General features: G+C 39.7%; 1 protein-coding gene across 1 annotated transcript in view; it reads left to right on the forward strand.

The window, feature by feature from the left end:
- The window catches only part of LOC114663796 (ATP-binding cassette sub-family A member 13-like), a 488,511-nt gene that overhangs the window by 375,522 nt on the left and 92,355 nt on the right, over nt 1–20,634 (forward strand). The window contains exons 36-38 of the mRNA XM_028817717.2: nt 7,052–7,250; nt 16,620–16,729; nt 19,861–20,011. Of these exons, the coding sequence (XP_028673550.2) occupies nt 7,052–7,250; nt 16,620–16,729; nt 19,861–20,011 (460 nt within the window). The remainder of the gene's footprint in view (nt 1–7,051; nt 7,251–16,619; nt 16,730–19,860; nt 20,012–20,634) is intronic.

The raw sequence follows: 20,634 nt of genomic DNA on the forward strand, positions 1-20,634 counted from the left end.
ACAGGTGCACTAGAACGGCAACAATGAGACGACCCACAAAACAGGAATGGTTCAACAGGTAAAAGCCACTGACATTTTTCCCTCCTCATCTTTTCTGAATGTTTTTTCACTCGTTTTGTATTTGGCTGCAGTCAGTGTCATTACTGGTATCATGAGGAGATACCTGGACCCCACAGAGGTTGCACAGGTAGTCCAACTTCTCCAGGATGGCACAACAATACGTGCCATTGCCAGAAGGTTTGCTCTGTCTCCCAGCACAGTCTCAAGGGCATGGAGGAGATTCCAGGAGACAGACAATTAATTACTCTAGGAGAGCTGGACAGGGTCGTAGAAGGTCCTTAACCAATGAGCAGGACCGGTATCTGCTCCTTTGGGCAAGAAGGAACAGGATGAGCACTGCCAGAGCCATACAAAATGACCTCCAGCAGGCCACTGGTGTGAATGTCTCTGACCAAACAATCAGAAACAGACTTCATGAGGGTGGCCTGAGGGCCCGACGTCCTCTAGTGGGACCTATGCTCGTTGCCTGGCACTGTGGAGCTTGATTGGCATTTGCCATCGAATTCCAAAATTGGCAGGTCCAGCACTTGTGCCCTGTGCTTTTCACAGATGAGAGCAGGTTCACCCTGAGCACATGTGACAGATGTGAAAGGGTCTGGAGAAGCCGTGGAGAACGTTATGCTGCCTGTAACATCATTCAGCATGACCGATCTGGTGGTGGGTCAGTGATGGTCTGGGGAGGCATATACATGGAGGGACGCACAGACCTCTACAGGATAGACAACGGCACATTGACTGCCATTAAGTATCGGGATGAAATCCTTGGACCCATTGTCAGACCCTATGCTGGTGCAGTGGGTCCTGGGTTCCTCCTGATACATGACAATGCCTGGCCTTATGGGGAAAGAGTATGCAGGCAGTTCCTGGAGTATGAAGGAATTGATAGCATTGACTAGCCCCCACACTCACCTGACCTAAATTCAAATGGAACACCTTTGGGATATTATGTTTCGGTTCATCCGATGCTGCCAGTTTGCATCTCAGACTGTCCAGGAGCTCAGTGATGTCCAGGTCCAGATCTGGGAGGAGATCCCCAGGACACCATCCGTCATCTCATTAGGACCATGCCCCACCCCCGATGTTGTCAGGCATGCTTACAAACATGTGGGGGCCATACAAACTACTGAGTACGATTTTGAGTTGCTCCAATGGAATTTTGCCAAAGTGGACTAGTCTGTCACATCATTTTTTCACTTTGATTATCGGGGTGTCTTTGAATTCAGCCTTCTGTAGGTTGATCATTTTCACTTCCATCAAACGATGTGGCATCCTTTCGTTCCTAACACATTACCATATCAGTCCATATCAGTATAGATATCCAGCAGGATTTTTTTCAAAGTGTTCCTGTAATTTAAACAGGTACCTATATAAATACAGATCTGTTAAAACACACAAAAAACAAGGTAGAAACTTATTAAACATAAATGAAAACCAACAATATCTGCCTATTAATTAATTAATTGATGAACTATGGCCTGTTGACAAGGGAGGAGATTAAAATTGTAAAAAAGAAAGTCAAAAACAAAATAACAGCAGGCTGTCTATCTGCTTCTTGGTTTTCTACAGTGGAGTGTGTGCTGGCCGTCCAATCTGATGTTCGAATCTTTCCATCCATTGATCCCAATGCTTCTTTATCCAAGCTGACTTTTCCATATGCAGAAGAGCAGCCTGGAAGTAGTGCAGTAGTGCCAAGTGTCACATTCAATTTTATGAGATAAACATCCCCCAATAAAGTTTTACAAAGTTTGTATAGTTTTGGGAAATGTTTCATTCTACACTATCCAAACAGCCACATTTATTGAGCCTAACTCCTGTCACAGAGGATTTAAGCAGTGTGCACACAGACGATGGTGGAGTTCTGTAAGTAGGAATGTTTAAGTTGGGCATACTGGTTCTTCTAGATACCATATGAACAGCTAGACCACCCAGGTTTAATAATTTATCAAACTACAGGATTTTGAATCCTCCGTAAAATATGTATGGAGCTAGCACTATTTTCATTTTAAGTACCACTGGATAGATTAACTTTAAAACTAGAAGCCTTTGATATAAGAGGTTATTTTGAAATCTGGTTTTCACATTTCTTAATCAAAGAGGATTAAAGTGTCTAGATAAGAGGAAAATACTCTTTATGTGGATAAGTTATCAGTTATATCCCTTAAGAATCTATGCCTTGTGATATGTGGCCGGCTTTTCATTCCGGCCAATACCCCCAGGCCGCCAGGTGGAGCCTTCCCTGCAGCATGGACGTGCCCCGAGTTCCAGCAGGGACTCATGGACTATGTAGTTTTTATGCACAGCCCTGCTGGATGCCTTGGGGACCACCAGGAGTCGCTGTAGGGAAGCTCGTAGACTCTTACATGCCCCATAACCCGGAAGTACGTCATAATCCCAGGACAGGAGGAAACGGCGTGCTTCCGGGTTGAAGAAAAGGACTGTTTACCCTGACCCGGGAGGAATAAGGACTTGTGGGTTGTGGAACAGGAACCACTTCCGGGTCAGGGGGTATAAAGGACCATGGGAAAGCCCAGTACGCTGAGCTGAGCTGGGTGGAAGGGTGGCAACGCGTCTGGGAGTGGAGGATTATGTATTGGTTTATTGATTATTGATTTATATGTGAGTATTGTGGAGAGGAGGGTGCTTTGTGCACATTATTGTCTGAATAAAAGTAATATTTGGACTTTTATATGGTGTCTGACGTCTGATCAGAGGGTTCAAGGGGTCACGGAGACCTTAATCTATCACAGCCTATATTCATCAAGCATCTCAGAATTTGTACTACCTCATCATAGGACATGATAAATCATTATGAAGCATCCTACTCTCACTTCCAACAAGGAATAGGAAGTGATATTTGAGAATGAATGACGCCATGATTTTAAGGCAATCGTTTTGTAATTTTCTGATCCTATCACTAAGACTTCATGATAAAGATAATGATAATGATATTCAAACTTGTAGGAGAAGAAGCAGGAAAATGTAATAAGGTAGGATATTGCACTAAGCTGTACACAATTTCTGACACTACTCAATAAACAGCAAGATGGGAAGACCAAGATACACACCAAATGAGAGTTAAACCTCATTTAATAGTCATATTTATTTAACAATGTCATATTTATTTAATAGTCATATTTATTTAACAATGAACAATGAACGATCCATAGCCATACTTTCAGAAGAACCACCTTCCTTCTGTTATGGCCACAGGAAATGCCTGGTAGAGTAACAATTACTGAAACTAGCCATGGCTATTCACGCACTGTTTCTGAAGTGAAAGTCTCTCTTTCAGATTTCTGATTGTGTTCCAGAGTTGCATGACATGTCTCTCTTCATGAATCCCCCTTTATCTTCTGCAAGGCTCTATTTATCCAATGCCCCTGGAGTCTCCTTCTGCCTTTTTGAACTTTCCCAGAGTTGTAAAATAAAAAATGAAAAATCAATGTGTTTTGTGGAATGCAAGGCTCAGCACACCTGTGTGACATTTCACTGCCAGTCACCCATCCTGCCCCACTTATCTTCAGGGTAATATGCTGGCTACTACAATACAGTTTGCATTCATAACCTCCTGATTGTTTTATTCACTAACTTCATACAGTTAATATGATTTCAATACTCCCACAGTTTCCTGCAGAGATCCTATTCCCTAGAAGACACAGACCATAATATTCACTAAATGAATGTAAAGTAATTGACAAAAGCATTACTACCACATACAACAATACCCATGACCAGATGATATGACCAGCTGCTCACATCTGAGTTACGGGTATGTCACATCACACGATCTTTCGAGTGGTTCTCAGTCATATCCTTCATTAACATAATCTTAGTGAAACTGAGGTAGTTGGTGCTGTGCTCCTGTGAAGACTGGTCACCTAGTCTGAGACTCACTCCAAAAAGTTCAAAACTGACCCCAATAAAATCAAACAGAACTGACAACCAATGAATGCTCATCAAGGTAGTGCAATATATATAATGTATGACTAGGAATAAGGAATATGGGTGTGGACCTCACTAACAGAAGAGATGCTCATCTGTCTGATGTCTTCAGTTTTACATACAACAACAGAATGGAAAAAAGGGAATAGATTATGACAGAACTTACCGTATCTGCTAACCCTTTCTACATCAGGCAGCATGCTATTGCCTGTCAGAAAACGAGGCGAGCACAACTGAAAAGCTGTCACATGGTTGCTAAATTTGACATAATCAGTGATTATCAATCATATAAACTGACATGGGTGGCATGGTGGTGCAGTGGTAGCGTTGCTGCCTCGCAGTAAGGAGACCTGGGTTCGCTTCCCAGGTCCTCCCTGCGTGGAGTTTGCATGTTCTCCCCGTGTCTGGGTGGGTTTCTTCCCACAATCCAAAGACATGCAGGTTAGGTGCATTGGCGATCCTAAATTGTCCCTGGTGTGTGTGTGTGCCCTGCGGTGGGCTGGCGCTCTGCTCGGGGTTTGTTTCTTGCCTTGCGCCCTGTGCTGGCAGGGAATGGCTCCAGCAGACCCCCGCTACCCTGTAGTTAGGATATAGCGGGTTGGATAATGGATGGATGGATGGATAAACTGACATGGTCTGGCGATAAGATCAGCAACCGCAGTCAACAAGTCTGACATAACCAGCAATTAAAAGTCACATTGACTTTAGCAATACGGCAACAACCGCTCCACAAAATGGTGGTAACTGTGATAAACAGACTCATGGAAAATACATTAAAATACTTTTTAACAATATTTTCTTGTTGCAAACTAATATCAAAACACCCTAACCTTTAGCACATTATTTCAGAAAACACCTCAGGAAAGGCACAAAAATGATAAAGAAAAATGCAATCATAACAAAACGAATTGTGGGAATCTGTAATAAAGTACTAGTCATTTAGTTGAAGAGGAAGCCTGGAAAAGATATTGTGATAACACAGCAATTACACCAGCTGAACAAACAAGCCTGATGGGACTGAATGGTTTAATTTTATTTGTCAGGCTTATGTGAGATTGTTTAAAAAGTAGTTTTTATTTTTGTAACTCATAGTTAATTTGTTCACCAAAAGGCATATTTTTTATTATACAGGTCGGCCCTTTGCAATTCGCAGATCTGCTAGTCAGTCTTCAAAAAATAAATCAATTGAAATTATTTTGCGAGTTTTGCAACCTATTGCTGAAAATGGCAGATGACACTGTAGCTGTGCTACTTAAATGGACTGCAAATCCCACAACCCTAGGAATACTGTGTCAAAGGGTAACTTCATCAATTATCACAAGAGCCGCTGGATGAAACAAGATTAAGGTTCTAGGTTTAAAAGTGAGTTATAAAAAGTCAGCAGGATCACAATCAGGGGGTGTCTTTTTGTTTTAATGCTTCACTGCAATGAAGGATTACAATTACACCCATTGGATTACAGTTTACTTTCAATATATATTTTTGTCCTGTGCCGACTTATTCGTGTAATTTCATCTGGGTTTGAAAATGTCAATGTCAGGGGAGTACTCACAGCTTCTGCAAATCTTCACTTGCACAGACATAACTGCGGGACAAAACTTTACATAACTTTCAGGAGGCTTTTCACAGGGGATTGCATAATTACACCACCATCCTTCGGCATCTGTGAAACTGGACTGTGTTGTGAGTGTTTATTGTTTTGTCTTTTTTACCATTGTCACAAAAGCAGACCACAGACATAAAAAGGTTTGGGGCAGCCACCCGTATATTGTGCCTTGGCTGCAAAGGGGTAGAAATTGAGTCCAAAACAGAACTGAATGTAATAGGAAAAAATGGCAGCTTTAAAGTTTAACGCCGGAAGTGACAACATTGGGACCGGAATCGGAAGTGACATCATCATTGGCACCGAAACTGGAAGTGATGTCTTTCATGCCGGAAATGATGTCATCTGTGGCACTGGGACCAGAAGTGATGTCATCCATGGCGCCGGAACCGGAAAGTGACGTCATCACTGTTGCAGGGACCTAGCGAGATTTCCCGTGGATGGTCTGCAGAAGATTGAGAAAGAGAGTTAGTGCAGCTCGCCATCCCCTGGTCTGGCGCGGTAGTACTATTCTTAAGGCCTTTCAGATGTTTCCTAATCGCATGTGTGTGACACCATTTACAACCATAAATATACATACATTATTATAATAAGGCCTGCATGCATTACATACATTAATATAATAAGTAACACTTCATAAAAACATATTGTTTACTCAGAAACTATGGAAATAATGAAATACACTCGTTGTCTTGCCAGCCAGCCTCACACACGTGCTTTGCTTGACCATTCTATCACACGTTTCTCAAAACCTTTTGCATTTTATTCAGCGCAATAAACTTTTAATATGCAGTAATCATGGCCCCAAAACTTATTTTTGTATTCACATGGGTTTGTGCCCCTAACCTCTGCCAATTGCAAGGGATAACCGTATATCCTTGCCCAATGGGTATGACTTTCTTAAAGTGTAGCTCTAGAAATGAACTTTGAATATGCCACTCCCAGTAGGACTCTGGAATGGAAAGTCGATCTAATGTTCATCTATCTCATACGTGCATCCTCATGCAATAATGGCATTTGTGTCTTCTGTAAAGGTGGCATCTTTAAGTTTTGTAAATGGCATTTTTTGGAAATTTTTATTCCACTTGCTGGCACTGATCTGGATTAAGTGAGTACAAGAATGTTATGTTCTGTTTACTTCCTTATTATTTACTGTTAAATATGTTAGTGCTCTGGCTAATTGTGTTATATGATATCATGGTGCAATTTTTTTGTTCATTTATCCAAATTATTTTCTTTCTCTGTGTTACCCACAGTGTCTGTCCTTAGTTCAATGCCATATTTACCTTATTTGTTTGTGATAAAAAACTGTAAAACTGAAATGACTATTTTTAGGAGGAGTAATAAATCACAACTGGAAGCTGGCACATTTATTCAGAAATGCAGTTTCTCTGACTGTGTAAAATGTGATCAGGCCTTCTTCTCAAAAACCTTTTTACATTGCAGAATGAGAGAAGATTGTACCTCAAGCACCCTGCAACACCCAGCATGTGATAAAGATGTTGAGGAAGAGAGTTTGAGAATCTTAAATGGAAAGACCAGTAATGATGTTGTCATTCTCCACAACCTCAAGAAATATTACCAGCAATTTAACAAGAGAATTATGGCAGTGAATGGCATAAGCCTTGGGGTGTCAAGAGGAGAGGTATGGATAAATATTTCTTTGATGCAATGTCTAATCAAAGTCTACAAATGAAACCTTTGAGAAGCAGCTTTCAGCGCCTAAGGGCAGTGATCGAAGTAGAGGGAGAGTGGGAGTTTTGCTTGGGCTTTACTGCCCAATTTAAAAATAAGCAAATGAGTGCCAGATGTGATAATGACTACATTTAGCTTCTGTAACATAACACATAATTGCATTATTAGTCTCCGGCTCCCTGTGACCCTGAACTGGAATAAGCAAGTTCAGAAAACAGATGAACAGATGGATTTTTTTAAAAGTTTTTATTTTTTGTAATGTAAAAACTGTTAGTGCATCATACTTTTAAACCCATTTTCTTTTTTTATTAACTTACAGACCAGCAGTATATTGTACTTCAAAACCAAGGAAGTAAGCTTAATTGATACACATTGAGTGCTGCTGCTTTGCAGTAAGGAGACTGTGGAAGATTGTGGGTTCGCTTCCCGGTTCCTCCCTGTGTGGATAGCGCTTTGAGTACTGAGAAAAGCGCTATATAAATGTAATGAATTATTATTATTATTATTGATATGATTGAGTCAGCTCTTGAATTTGATGCTGACTACAGTGCCTGGTCTCAACATAATGCTTTGTTATAGAGTTTCACATCTTAAAATATTCTGTCCTTAAGTTTACCCCTAAAGTGTACTCCCTATGGGCTATGGTGGGTGGAAAACAGAAGAAGCTGTGAAGTTTGTTTACTTTTGAGCTACCTCAGCTACCTCTCTGTCTGGAAAAAGCAGCCTGACTTTCAGAAATCTATAGGTTTCTCACTTTGTCACTTTTTTGCTGGTTATAGTCACAATCATTTTTCTGAACAGCAGGCAATTAGTATTTTGGGGGTGCCTTATATAAGGATGAGGAGTGCAGGTCTCTCAGTGAATAGACGATTTTTTTTATAAAACTCCTACACTACAGTTCAATTCAATAGTGTCAGTCTTGCAATCAGCCCTACCCTGAATCCTGGAGAAGAACCTGGATATGTCTGGACTCCCCCACCACAGCTTCTAACACTCCAATCTTTCTGGAGTTTGCATATTCTTTCTGTATTTCTCCTGGTATTTTTAGGGCATCTGATTATTCTGAATGTAGATTAGATTAGATAAACTTTACTAATCCCATGAGGAACCAATAATACAGCCATTCAATCAATTAATAAATAAATAAGTAAAAACAAACTTAATGAGTACATTGGATGGAACCATTGAATTGATTGATAGCAGTGGGCTGAAAAGACTCTTCTGATGTGCTTCTTAGCTGACTGTGATGGAATGAGCCTGTGGTTAAACGTGCCCCAAGAGAACAGTTCATGGAAGGAATTTTTCATGATGGCATCCAATTTTGCCATCTTCCTCTTTCCCACAACAGCTTCCCGTGTGTCCAAGGTTCACCCTGTGATGAAGCAGGCTTTCCTGATAGTGTGGGAGTGTGCCCTGTGAGTTTGACTCGCCCCTAATCTAGGAGGGCTTTCATATAATTCCTGTCTTGCTGCCAGAATAAACTCCAGCTATCGATGAACATAAAACTAAATTGAGCCTGTCTGGTTAAATCATTATCATCATCATAATTGGTTTAATAGCCATTTTCTGGACTTGCACAGGATACCTGGTTCCACCCAAATCTTTTTCCTACACTCTCCATGATCCTAGCCACCCTTTGAGATGAGACCCATTCTTTGCATTTCATCTGCTACCACCCCTAACTGTCTTCTTAAGCATTCTCTCTGGCCATCATCCTTGTCACTTCCATTCATTGTGCACATCTCACCCAGTCATCCTCTAGCTTTTGTTCCACATGCCCAAACCAACTTTGTCTCTTTCTCTTCAGCACACATATCACCTCCACCCCACATCTTTCTCTCTGCTTCACATGCATCTTCCTCTAAGTCAATTATACTCCATTGTAGTGTTTTACTGGTTTTGATTTTCAACTGTTAATTTTCTTAACTCAACCATCTTCACTATTGTAATGCGCACACTTAGGTGCATAAAGGCTCTTGTGAGCTTTAAAGGGACAAAAAGATGAACGTATGAGCCAAACAGCAAAATCAGACAGGTAAAGGTCAAAACTGGGAAAACAAAAGGAGTCATCTTGAAGTTGAAGCCAAAGTCAAAATAGTGAAATGAGTCACTCTATTTGTTTTATAAACTAAACTACTGACAAGCACAAGGAAGTCATTTATATCAGTAGTGGGATAACTCCAAGCTCCAATGGTGCCAAAATTATACACAATGGGTATTGCATCACCAGTGTGACAGGATGAGTCACATGACATCTAAATGGTGTAGCATAAATAGAAAATGACATGCTAAAAAATGATAATGATGTTAAAGCTCACATGGAGAATCGAGTAAATAACGAGTATGACTCTTATTTGTAATTGATGTCTCTTATTTGTAATTTGTCTTAATTATAATACTGTAACATTTCAATTAGTTTTACTTAAGATTATTCACAATTGTTACGGTTTCATACCCTAGAAAACAATCCGAATGTGGCCAGTAGTAAAGCACTAATATGTGCTTTAGGATAACACCTCAGAGACTAATTTAGATTGTGTTAGAGGTTAGGAAGTCTTGCTGAAGACAAATGTATATTATATACTCTTGAAGACAACCATGAGTGAATCGTGCCAAAAAGTAGGTGGGAACAATTGGACAGCGCACTGAGCGTCACATTTCTAAACCAATCCAGTACCTCATGAAGGTGGCAGTCGAAGTAGGGGTGGTGATTTTGCACTGCAAAGATCAGAGGTGCTCTTGTTAACCTGGTCCGACAGACAGCAAGCTTCTGTTTACGATGAGCCGTCTACAGTCAAAGTCTCAAAAAAAAAAAAAAACCCTATTAGACATATAAATGTGTGTTATGTGCGCAGAGAGCACATTTCATGTCTTAAAAATAAATATAACTGAATTGCAAACGAAAAACATTTCTGTAGCACCATATTATACACTGGCATTCGAAGACATCAAAGGATAAATAGTTAACGTGAATGATATGTTGTCGCAGGTGCTGTGTGTGCACTCTGTTGTTAAGCGTTACAACGATATTGTAGGAATCGGTGTAACCTTGACAGAACAGGCAACTATATTCATGAAAACATAAATTTGAAGTAAATGTTGTGTCACAGTCTGTCAAAAGGACTGCTGTTAAGAGATATAATAATGAACAGCCACAGGAAATGCAGATTTCAGTACTCAAAACAAATAATCAGCAATACTGCCTAACACCAGCAGATGCACAGATGAGGTTGCACAACATCCATCTTCTGACTGCACATCTCAATGAATACCTAAAGAAATGTAATATTACTGTCTAATTGAAATGCCCACATGCCATAACAAAATAGCCGCATCATTTTAACATGTTGCATACCCATAGACCACAATGCTTATTTAAACTCTTTTTGATGTCATATAGTGATGCAATAGTCAAAAAATGACAGAAAGATATCGAAGCAGACAGAGGCTTCTGTCGACATTTGTGGTTGGTGTGTGTGTGTCTAATTACATCACGCAAATTAATCATTCAGCTTCAGTTACCTTGTGCTACTTGAGCTCCTGAATGGATAACAACAATTTCAGCTTTTTATTTTCTCTCAGCGTCAACTCTTTTTTTCAGTATATTTTGCTCTGTATCTTGTGCTGTCTCTCCCTCAAAACCCGGGTGATGGTTTAAAACATACAAATTTAAGAAATTGGTGGCAGGTCATTTAGGAAGAAGTCCAGGGGATGTAGCCTTTGCAGTCCAGATTTCACCAGCACTTGGGCCTCATGTAATCCAAAGCCCAACTATTAAAGAATATTCATATTATGAACCTCAGAGGCCGCATTCTAGCATGTTTCAAAACAAAAGGGCTATACTATTCATGTGTTACTTATAATGAGTGTAGATAAATAACCCATCAAAGCATATATTAATTAACAATTTATTATTGGCAAACTATAAATTATTTAATGTAACAAAGAATACATTTGGAAAATGTTAGAATAAGCTAACTAGAAACACATATGTGTTCTGGAATGCAGGGTTACAGATAATTCCTGTGTACATTCTGATGTATCATTTTTATATACCATGAGAACGTCAAATGTAACACTTAAGGTCAGAGGTCAAAGGCCATCCAATTGGAAAAAGTGCGGTCCTCATAAACTTCAAAAGAACTGACACCAACGTGACTTTGTGACAATAAATACAAAGGTGAAGGAAACAAACCAACAATCCGTAGGTCATAAACTTCAACCTTACCCCAGATAAACACACACCTGGAGCTTGGTTCATTAATATGTACATATTTTTACAGAAACACTTGGAGAATATTATAATAGTGGAATAACATCTTGAAAATAAATTCACCATAGCATTATCATCAATTTAAGACAAAATATGCTGATGAAAATATCATACATGTCACAGAAATTCTTAAATTAATTCCACAGATATTTGACGATATAAAACTGAATGAATGTCCATTTGAGTGGGCTTGACATTTGTCAGTTATCAGATGTTCCCCCTCTCTATGAAAAAAAAATAGAAGTTCTCAGCTGATGCAAATGTAATTGCCTTCTCTCACATGCTCCAATTTCCCAGATCATAAATCTGCCTGATTATTCTTATCTAATTTTCCATCTTCATTTGATATGAATCCACTTGTTGAACATCTTTCGGTTAATTTGTACCATTTTTACAATTTCTGCATACTTATTCTTTTATGTTAATTCATTTTATCACTGATATGGCAGTGCCATTTTCTTTGGTATGGTCACTGCCACTTTGTGTTGTTCTGTAAAGACCACAGCCATGTTGGTCACTGTTGCTGCACTGTGGTATGGTGTGTCCACAGCTCCCATCAAAGGCCCGTTTTAAAATAAATAATCACCACACTCGCGGCTTAGCGAGGGGGCGTGGTGGTTGTGTGGCTGAAGCGATTCTCAGGGTGATTCACGATGTAGGCGTTTCTCACCTAAGTGTTCCTGGGGCTGCTTATTTGACACAGCTGCCATGCCCTCTTGATAAATAGAAGCACAAGTTGGCTAAGAGGGGAAGAAAGGAGAGAGAAGAAACGGAGGTTGCAGGAGAAAGCAGGACGCAGGGGAGAGAGAGAAAGAAAGCTGGTGCAGGAGAATGAGCGAGCGAGTGCAGGCTCACACATGCAGCTGTACAGTGAGCCTGGGTGTTGGGCCGACATCCAGGGAGAAGTAGTAGTGGTCGCTCCCATTGAGTGATCATAGAGCTGGAGTGACCGGAAGGCAGATGACTCTCCACGTAAGGATGCGGAAGGTAGCGGGAGTCAGGACTTGGGACGTGGTGTCCCCAGCGTGACAGCCCTGGTCGTTGGGGAATCCCAAGTCGCTGTTTGAAGGAGCCTACAGGAGCCAGGAGTTGGTGAGGCAAACCAAACAGCCGAAGCAGGCAGAGCAGGTCAGCTGCAGCTAGGGTGACTCCTCTATTGAGAAACCCAAACAGGAAGCAAGGGGAGCCGCTAGCAGTAGTAGGAGAAGGATGCACCGGATTTTTAAAAGACTGCTTTCTGCATTATTTTAACCTCGTTGTTTTTAGAAGACTTTTTCTTTATTTTTAACCTCCACGTTTCACATCTGTTTTTATGGATTATTTATTTAACACTAGAATTACCAGAGTCTACGAAAAACTTGTAGATCCGGCCCACCTTAAAACCATTTGCAGCTCTCTTTTGTCTTCTAAATGTGCCGATTAAGACGAGCCAGCAAGCAGCCGGCTATTCCATCCCCCACCGTCGCAGAGCGTTCACTAAGTTTTCCCAGCTCATGCCTTGTTTGATTATCTGGGAGTGACTGAACTGCTAGAGTTTTAGTGTGGAAATAATAGATCGCTATTTGGAACACACACAGTTCATGTGTGTTCCATTTCTACAGCAATCTGTGTAAACACATTTTTAAAACAGAAACGTTTTTCATATTTTAGTAGTAAATGACAAAATGTAGGCATAAACTATATAATGTATGAAGCCTGAAGTCCAAAGATCAAGTAAAAACATTTCCACAAAAGGTTCAAGGATAATACAACAGCTTCTGTGGTGTAGTGGTAAGATTTGCTAACTTGTAATTGAGAGTCCCCGGTTCGATCCCCACTCACTCCTATATTTGCCGTTTTCAGTAGTGAGCTCCTCTTTTTGGTAATATTATACAGTACACACATACATTTGGTTTGCGTCTGTAGCACATGGTGTGCATTTATAGGACTTGTAAAAGTTACCGTTTTTTTTTTTACTTTTATTCTCTCTAAATCACGATCACAATACATACTACCCCCCAGGGATCTGACGCTGTTAATTTTTATTTGAAACGGAATAACTGGAGATGTGAGTGGTGTTTTGAGACAATGGAACTGGACATTCTCTCATCTGGAGGGATAAAAGCTGACACACAACCGCTGGCGAATCTGCCTTCTTCGTATCTCACCGTCACTTGATTTTTTTATTTGGTTTTATTGAGTGTTCCTGCTCATGCTGAATTAGAGTGTACCTTATGGTGAATGATGTCAAAACAACAAAAAAACACAGACGTAGGTATATATGATATTTGGAATTATTCGTTTTATGACCTGTATAGTACATTTCGGAAAACTTTGTGGCACGGATGAAACATTATTCATATTATTCATATTCATTCGCATAACATCTTGCGTTTTGTAATCAGTGAATGCATATTTTTTTTCCCGATCTTGCCAGTCCCCACATGTTGCTGTATGCTGTTTCTTTTGTACTCCAGGACATGCAGAGGATAGAATAGTACAGAGCAGTAAGTTCAGCGTTATATGCAATAATCAGATTCAAATGTTAACTGTTCACACACACGCAAGGATAGTCTTTCCTACATTTACAACGTGTGTACCTGTTACAATGTACACGCTTCTCTCTATGCTGTGGTTCCTATTACACACCTGAAAGAAAGAGACAATATATGTGAAAACATCATCGCACTAATGCAATATTATTTGAAAACGAACAGCGTCAGATCGGGTGTGGATTTATGTTGGTGCTATTACTGAAAGAAAAAAAGATCAACATATGCGTTGATCCAGCAGAACTGAATAAGCTCACGCACTCTAGCATCCCCACCCCCGATCTGACTCTAAGAAACAGCGCAAGTACAGACGCAAACCAAGTGTGATCAAGATTTCCCAGTTCGATCTCACTCACTCCTATATTTGCCATTTTCAGCACTGAATAAGCTCACACGCTCTAACACCCCCCCCTTACTACTGAAAACGGACATAAAATTTATAAATTGGTATGCACTGTAAATCGTTAAGTTTAAAATGTCAATCGCGGTTATTTCTGTTAATTAATTCATGCTTTTTACTTAGAGTCAGAACAGGAGCTTGTTCAGCTTATTCAGCTTCTGATCTGACTCAAACAGCGCCAGTATAACTTCACACCCAACCTGACGCTGTTCGTTTTCAAATAATATTGCATTACTTCGACGATGTTTTCTGATTGGTACTATTCGCGTCATAAAATGATTTCTTCACATATATTTGTCTCTTTCTTTTTTAAAATGTGCGTTGTAGCACGCAGCAACTGGCCACCTGCATGTTCTTGTGCACACTGAATAAGACAGCGCTATATGCAATCATCAGATTCAAATGTTAACAGTTAACAGTTATATAGCACGGAATGGAAATCAGCAGTTCTTAGCATTGCACCACGCAAGCTGTCATATCAACCGCCTACTGTATATTGCTTTCTTTTTTCTTCGGTTATATTCTTGAATAAAAGTGCACTTGTTTTATTATACTTTTACATGGGGTAGGGAAGAATCCTGAACACGACTGAGACAATGAAAAGTGAATTAAAAAAAAAAAAACAAAGCTAACCTTTGCAAATATCATAAATTACACAGGCTGTTACAGACTGAAATCAAATGTATCTTTTTATTCTAAAATAGTAAAAATAAGAACACTTCACTTCTCATAAGGGAGTCATGCAGGATCGAACTCATGACCTTCTGATTGCCAGTCAGCAACTGATACTGTTGCACCACGGCGGCAATCATAGTAAATAGGTGTCAATGTCCCACACTAAGGCAGCTTTTTTTGGCGGCGGCTTTTTTTTTTGTACCTTTTGTGAAAGTGTTTCTTTGATATTTGGACTTCAGGCTTCATACATTATATAGTTTAAGCCTACATTTTGTCATTTGTTACTAGAATATAAAAAACGTTTCTGTTTTAAAAATGTGTTTACACAGATTACTGCAGAAACGCAACACACATGAAATGCGTGTGTTCCAAATAGCGATTTATTATTTCCATTCTAAAACTCCACTCACTCCCAGATAATCAGTCAAGGCATGAGCTGGGAGAAGTTTGTTTACGTTCTAAGTCGGTGGGGGGATGGAATAGCCGGCTGCTGGCAGCTTGTCTTTATCAGTACATTTAGAGGACAAAAGACGCTGGCAGAGAAGTGAGAACGGTTTTAAGAAGCGATTTAAGGTGGGCCGGATCTACAAGTTTTTTCGTAGGCTCTGGTAATTCTAGTGTTAATGAAGATTTTTGAATCACTGCACCTTATTTATTCGGACATTATTTTGTTGTTGTTTTTAAATAAAAGCACTTGGCACTTTTATACACCATCCCCCTTGCTCCATTGTTTTTGCCTCACTGCCTAATAGCATTACCAACGGTGACGGATTCCAGGGCTCCCGGACAGAAGATGGGAGCATGCACGAACCCGCATCATCACATGCACTTGTTGCCGATCATAAGACAGATGCGTCACGTCTCACCTTATGCTATTGCTTTCTGGGCAACAGTCTGTTAGTCAAGTACTGTATCAAAGACAAATGAGTCCACAACAAATAATGTAAATTAGATGCAGTTTTGGAAATTATTAAGACTTTTTCTGTGTTTCTTCTGACTATGATTTTGGTTTTGATAATTAGCAGTGATTTTTGTCCTTCTCTGACCATGATTCTGTTAGCTCTCCCAGGCTCCTTCCATCTCCTGGTTTTATTAATGCTCAAAAAAAAATAACATCTCTGAGCATCTTCTCCCCAAGTAATGATTATACCATTAAAATTCAGAATCCAAACTGGACACCAAAGTTCCACAACTAACTCAATCCCCCCCAAATTCAACAGCTTGATAGCTTTTTCCACTTTTTGTTCAATGATTTTTATGAACTTTCATGAAGCCATTAGAATGTTAATAATGCCTACAGACTTTGAACATTGAACATTATCATCTATAAATCTATTTTGAGAACAGATATCTTGTATCATCTCAAATGTAATTAAAGATGAAGTCAGAGTCTGACATTTGTGTCTCAATTAAATAAAACTATTTTCCTTAACTTTCCAGTGCTTTGGTCTACTGGGTGTCAATGGTGCTGGGAAGACAACAACTTTTAAAATGCTCACTGGAGATTTGGTTCCTTCATCTGGATATGCAGTGATAAAGACTGCCTTTGGGTAAGTTAGCTCTTGTACCATTTAGTGATTTGACTGCTGTTTCACCTAAGTATTACTAAAGACAAGAAAGAGAGGAGAAACTAGATTTGTGGAAACAGAATTTCTTACTCCCATGGTCCCAAGGTCTGAGACTCGTGAACTGCACTCCTCAGCCATCCAAGGTCATCATCATTATTATTGTTAGTGTTTTATTGTGTTATTTTTTGTTTTAAGTGCCTGCCAAGAGGCTTGTGACTACCACTCAGCACCATGGAAGCAAATGAAATATATTACTTTAGATTTTTGACAAAAATTTACAAGTCTTTTGTAACAATGGTACCTCATCTTTATTTTTGCTACTGCGGCCAGTTGATTATGTCCACCTTCCCTTCCCTGTGTATCTGACCACGGATTCATTACAGCATTGGTAAACAAATCCTTCCCAATTTCCCTCACCTCCCACCTACCTCTGCACCAGAAGAAATTTTGATCAGTCTTGAGGACTCAAACAGCATTTCTGTAGTTTATAAAAACATTTTAAAGTCCCTTCCTTTCAAAGATCCCAGAGTACAGTGGGAAAAGGATCTCTCACTCAACATCTCAGAGAAGGAGTGGAAGGCGGTGATGCACAGAATTCACTCATATGCGCAAAGCATACAATTATTCAACTTAAAATTATATATTGAGCACATCTCTGTTGTTTACAATTGTCCAAAATGTTTCCCAGGCAAGATCCAACCTGCGAACATTGCAATCAAGTTCCAGCCTCATTGGGTCATAAATTTTGGATGTGTACCAAATTAACATCATTCTGGACCAATATCTTTAAATGCCTATCAGACAGCCTTGATGTCACCATCCCTCCTAAGCCACTAACAGCTGTGTTTGGTGTTCTTCCAGATGGGCTTAAAGTGGAGAAGGACAAACAAACTGTAATTGCCTTTACTTCACTATTAGCACGTAGACTTATCTTACTCAACTGGAAGAATCCTAACTCACCTATTCTAAGTCAGTGGGTAACTGATGTTATATATCTCTCTATTATAAAAAAAATCTTCGGGAGGAAGACTAGGGAGACAAGACTCGGAAGACAATTTGAAGTCCCGCGAGAGACACTTTAACTTGCTCCCAGCTCTTAAAACAAAGACAAGCGACAAGCAAAACACTCAGCTCGCCAGCAGCAGAAAGCCAGCAGATGATCAGACCGCTTCTCCTTGCATGCGTTCAGCCATCTTAACCCCCCACCCACAATGCAAGCGGAAGAGACACTAAGTGGCAAAAGGACAGCTGCTATACAGGCTTTGAAATGATCAGGCAGCGAGACAAGCAGAACAGGCAGCTCACCAGCAGTAGAAAGACAGCAGCTGATCCGACGGCATCTCCTTAGCGTGTGTTCAGCCACACCCCCTTCACAATGCAAGCAGCATTATACGTCCTGCGAGAGATGTAACCACGCCCGGGGCCGGAAATAAAGGACAAGTATTGTTTTTACAAAAGTTTTAAAGTAAAACTGAAAATAATGCATATATAACAATTCCCATGAAAATAACAATCTCTTTAAATTGTATATCCGGTAAACCAAAGCCGGGGGTGGGCGAACGACACCAACAGGGGGCGGAGCCCCCTTGCTATCTAAAATTGGAAAACACCAAATTCTCACTTAGAGGATCTGTACAAAACTTCTTCAAAACTTGGCAGGATCTGATCAATAACATTTTAGAATGAGCATTTAACTTGAGGAAGTGGATTCTCTCCCCTCTTTTTCTATCTATTTTTATTTACCGGTATTTATTTATTTACATATTTTTACTGTTATTAAAGTGCTACTCTTCTGACATAGGTCTCTTTCTCATGGGTGGGGGGCGATTTGTTTCAGACCAGTTTTGTTAAACTTGACTTGCATGTATGGAATGTTTTTTGATTTTAATAAAATTAAATATAAAAAATAAAAATAAACAAATAAACAAAATTACAAGTCTTTTCTGACAATGGTACCTCATCTTTATTTTTGCTGCTGCAGCCAGTTGATTATGTCCACTTTCTGTTCCCTGTGTTTTTGACCACTGAATTCATTATAGCATCATGTGCAGATCATTACTTTTATCATTATCATTACTCTTCAAGGCATGTAAGCAGGTAGAATGTGATTGTGTGTGACTTTGTGTGTGTGTGCAGGAGAAGAATTCACAAGGCTAAAGATTTAACTCAGTTAACAACCAGTGTAGTAAATAGTGGTACTTCAGAGGCCTTCAACTCTCACCTTGAAAATATTTTTAAAAATTAACTACATAAAGATGGACAGAAGCAGTCCATTGATGAACGAGGACAACCCAAACTACTCTGGTTGGTTGATATTAGCTATTTTTTTTTTCCAGTGTCCAGATTAAGGAATGATACATCAGCACTACTGATTAGTTTGTCTGGACCGGCATTTTAGGCTAGTCTGTTTATGACACAGTGATTACATACTATATGTATTTTATTAATATTTAGTATATACTTCATATATATTGAAACATGATTAAAAATGTGAAGGGCTTGAATGTCTGAGCACATAGTTTATTTCCTGAATTTATCTGTAGATTTTATATGGTCAGTTTTAAAGAAATGTAGCAGTGACAACACAAACATTCCAAATGCATTAGGTTTTGAAAACATACATGAGCCATGGGATGAGTTTAAACGTTAAATGGTGGTGTATATAAGGCCAACATCAAAGGAACACTTGCATATGTAATCTGCTTAATACAGGAATCTAAGTTTAAAAAGATTTTATATCATTATATATCTCTCTGTGAACAGCTGGTAAGATGGATGTTAATTGTACTTGTAAATGGACTGGTCTGGCCCCATGCTAACATCTGAAGGAAGTAATTTTTGAAATTACCATTCACAATCAAATGTTATTCTATCATGCTCTGCTATTATTAGTTTTCACACTAGTGGTTGCTACGGTAGCTGTTTCTATTAAATGGTTAAACCTCTTTTGCGTGAGAGAAAAATCTGAGGTGTCACAGTGGCTGTGGTCACAGCCACGACAGATGTTTCATTTAACAAGTGCCTTTCACATCTTATCTACTTTTTATGTTGACATTAAAAGTCACTTTGTCAGATTAATTTAATGTCTGTTTTCTGCTTTTTGTGCATTGTAGAGAGGAGTTGAACATCATGGCTGCAAGCTCTGCAGGAACTCTGATTGGATATTGTCCTCAAAATAATGCTCTGGAAGACCTCCTTACAGGCTGGGAACATTTATACTACTATTGCCGACTTCACGGTATACCTGAGCAGTCAATCAAATCTGTAAGTTGCATTGCAAATTGTATTAGTTAGTTCAGAGAAACACAATCTGCTATCAATTTAAGACTCTTCTGTTCTTCTTGTTATGATTACTGTCACAAACAAAGCTCAAAAATGGAGTACGGTCCTCAAGAAATCATCAAAAGCCAGCTCTGTTCATCTTGCAGATTTGGATCCAGTGAAAAGACCTCATCCTAAGCAGCCTAACCCCAAAATCAAATTGCAGACGTGAGGCCTGCACAGGCCCAAAAAATGGGTCTGAGGATTTTAAACTCAAAGCCTCAAATTTCCTTCATGGAAGAGAGAGAAACCAATATTTTTCAAGATGAAATTATTTCATCTTCTTCTTTCGGCTGCTCCTGTTAGGTGTCGCAACAGCGGATCATCTTCTTCCATATCTTTCTTTCCTCTGCATCTTGTTCTGTTACACCCATCACCTGCATGTCCTCTCTCACCACATCCATAAACCTTCTCTTGGGCCTTCCTGTATTTCTCTTGCCTGGCAGCTCTGTCCTTAGCATCCTTCCCCCAAAATACTCAGCATCTCTCCTCTGCACATGTCCAAACCAGCGCAATCTCACCTCTCTGACTTTGTCTCCCAATCGTCCAACTTGAGCTGACCCTCT

This window comes from Erpetoichthys calabaricus, chromosome 13 (genome assembly GCF_900747795.2).
Source record: "Erpetoichthys calabaricus chromosome 13, fErpCal1.3, whole genome shotgun sequence".
NCBI classification, from domain to species: domain Eukaryota; kingdom Metazoa; phylum Chordata; class Cladistia; order Polypteriformes; family Polypteridae; genus Erpetoichthys; species Erpetoichthys calabaricus.